Here is a 2,500-nt window from a genome sequence, read left to right as displayed (position 1 = left end):
ACACACACAGACACAGACACACACACACAGACACACACACAGACACAGACACACACACACACAGACAGACACACACACAGACACAGACACACACACAGACACACACACAGACACAGACACACACACAGACACACACACACACACACACACAGACACACACACACACAGACACACACACAGACACACACACAGACACAGACACACACACAGACACACACACAGACACAGACACACACACAGACACACACACACACACACACACACAGACACACACACACACAGACACACACACAGACACAGACAAACACACACAGACACACACACACACACGCCCCGGGGCGTGGCCCCCTCACACACCCGCGTCTCCCCTGTCACCCGCAGCGGCAGCCGCGGGCGGCCACGCCCTCGTGCAAAGTCCAAGGCCCCGGGAGGGAGTGTGTGCGGGGAGGACGGGGACAGGGAGGACGGAGAGGAGGGGGAGGAGGAGGGGGAGGAGGAGGAGAAGAAGGAGGAGGGGGAGAAGGAGGAGGAGGAGGAAGGTGAGGGGGGACAGGGAGGAGGAGGGGGAGGACGAAGGTGAGGAGGGTCGAGGAGGAGGGGGACAGGGAGGAGGAGGAAGGGGGACGTGAGGAGGGGGACAGGGAGGACCGACACAGGTAGGAAGGGGACAGGGAGGAGGAGGAGCAGGAGGAGGACAGGGAGAAAGGGGACGATGACAGGGAGGAGGGGGACAAGGAGGAGTGGACGGGGAGGAGAAGGGGACGGGGAGGAGGAGGAAGACAGGGAGGAGGAGAAGGAGGAGGAGGGGGACAGAGAAAAGGGGTCGTGGGACAGGTAGGAAGGGGACAGGGAGGAGGAGGAAGAGGAGGAGGGGGAGGAGGAGAAAGACAGGGAGGAGGAGGGGGACAGGGAGGAGGAGGAGGAGGAGGAGGAGGAGGACAGGTAGGAAGGGGACAGGGAGGAGGAGGGGGTCAGGGGGGACGGGGAGGCGCCCGGGGAGGACAGGGAAGCCTCGCGCCCATTGTCCTCCTCCCCGCCCCCTCCCCCGCCGCTCACCGACGCCGCCGAACGCCGCCCGCAGCACCCAGGCGAGGCTGGCGGCCGCCTTGGCCCTGGCGAAGTCGTATTGGTCCAGGGACCTGATCTCGGGCACCAGGAACGTCCCCCGGGGCCGCCGGGAGCCTCCGGGCGCCGCCTCCACCATGGCGGAGTGCTCCCGGGTGCTCCCCGGTGCTCCCCTGCGCTCCTCGGCGCTCCCCGGTGCGCCTTAGGGCTCCTCCGCGCTCCTCAAGGCTCCCCGGTGCTCCCCGCGGTGCTCGCGGTGCTCCCCGCGGTGCTCCCGCAGCCGCCGCAGCCGCCGCAGACGCCGCAGAGGCCGCCGCGGGCCAGGTAGGGCGCCGCGCAGGCGCGCTGCGGCGCGGGGGCGGGGCCCCCGGGAGCTCCGCCCACTGCGCGCGGAGGCCACGCCCCCGCCCCGACGCACGACCCACGCGGCGGCGACAAAGCGGCGGCTGAAGGGAAGGAGCGCGGGGGGGGGGAATGGCGGCGCCCCGGCGGGCCACGCCCCCCGACGCAGGTGCGGAGGCCACGCCCCCCCGCCCCCGCCCGACGCGGCCGCTGAGGTAATGGCGGCGCCTGGGCTGGACACGCCCCCTACTCGCGGAGGCCACGCCCCCGACGCAGGTCCGCAGGTGATGGCGGCGCCTGGGCCACGCCCCCCGACGCGATGCGGCAGATACAGGCAGGTAATGGCGGCGCGTGAGCCACGCCCCCTTACGCACGGGGGCCACGCCCCCCGACGCGCTGCGGCAGATACAGGCAGGTAATTACGCAAATCGCTATGCAAATTGAGGCAGGTAATGGCGTCGCCTGAGCCACGCCCCCTACGCAAGCAGGCCACGCCCCTTAAGCAGCGCCAGCCGCTGAGGTGAATACAGGCAGGTAATGGCGGCGCGCGAGTCCCGGCCCAATGCGGAACAAGGCCACGCCCCCTATGTAAATACAGGCAGGTAATGGCGGCGCATGAGCCAGGCCCAATGCGGAACGAGGCCACGCCCCTTATGCAAATACAGCCAGGTAATGGCAGCGCGTGAGCCCCGCCCCCTGGACCTGCCCGCTGGCCACGCCGCGTCCTCCACGCCTTGGGGGCGGAGCCAAGGTGAGCCCCGCCCCTCGCGGCCTGTCAGCTGACTCCCTGGCCCCAACATGGCCGCCCCCATGTATAGGTCTCCACTAACACAGTCCTCAGGGGCTGTGTGTGTGTGTCTGTGTGTGTGTGTGTATCTGTGTGTGTGTCTGTGTGTCTGTCTGTCTGTGTGTCTGTCTGTGTGTGTCTGTGTGTGTGTGTGTCTGTGTGTGTGTCTGTGTGTGTGTGTGTGTGTGTGTTGTGTGTGTGTGTGTCTGTGTGTGTGTCTGTCTGTGTGTGTCTGTGTGTGTGTGTGTCTGTGTGTGTGTGTCTGTGTGTGTGTGTGTCTGTGTGTGTGTGTGTCTGTGTGTCTGT

The 2,500-nt window shown here is 67.0% G+C and overlaps 2 protein-coding genes across 2 annotated transcripts in view; one reads left to right on the top strand and one right to left on the bottom strand.

Annotated features, from left to right (window-relative positions):
- Positions 1 to 1,426, bottom strand: part of Camsap3 (calmodulin regulated spectrin associated protein family member 3) — a 33,797-nt gene extending 32,371 nt beyond the window's left edge. The window contains 1 exon segment of the mRNA XM_060375869.1: positions 1,057 to 1,426. Coding sequence (XP_060231852.1) covers positions 1,057 to 1,204 — 148 coding nt within the window. The 5' untranslated portion in view covers positions 1,205 to 1,426.
- Positions 1,203 to 2,500, top strand: part of LOC132650535 (proline-rich protein 36-like) — a gene marked incomplete at its 3' end in the record, with an annotated part of 12,854 nt that continues 11,556 nt past the window's right edge. Inside the window, exons 1-3 of the mRNA XM_060375867.1 lie at positions 1,203 to 1,220; positions 1,272 to 1,822; positions 2,073 to 2,158. Coding sequence (XP_060231850.1) covers positions 1,203 to 1,220; positions 1,272 to 1,822; positions 2,073 to 2,158 — 655 coding nt within the window. The remainder of the gene's footprint in view (positions 1,221 to 1,271; positions 1,823 to 2,072; positions 2,159 to 2,500) is intronic.

Source organism: Meriones unguiculatus (genome assembly GCF_030254825.1).
Source record: "Meriones unguiculatus strain TT.TT164.6M chromosome 13 unlocalized genomic scaffold, Bangor_MerUng_6.1 Chr13_unordered_Contig_2907, whole genome shotgun sequence".
NCBI lineage: Eukaryota > Metazoa > Chordata > Mammalia > Rodentia > Muridae > Meriones > Meriones unguiculatus.
The sequence above is the reverse complement of the archived record's forward strand: the minus strand, read 5'-3'. Positions and strand labels throughout refer to the sequence as shown.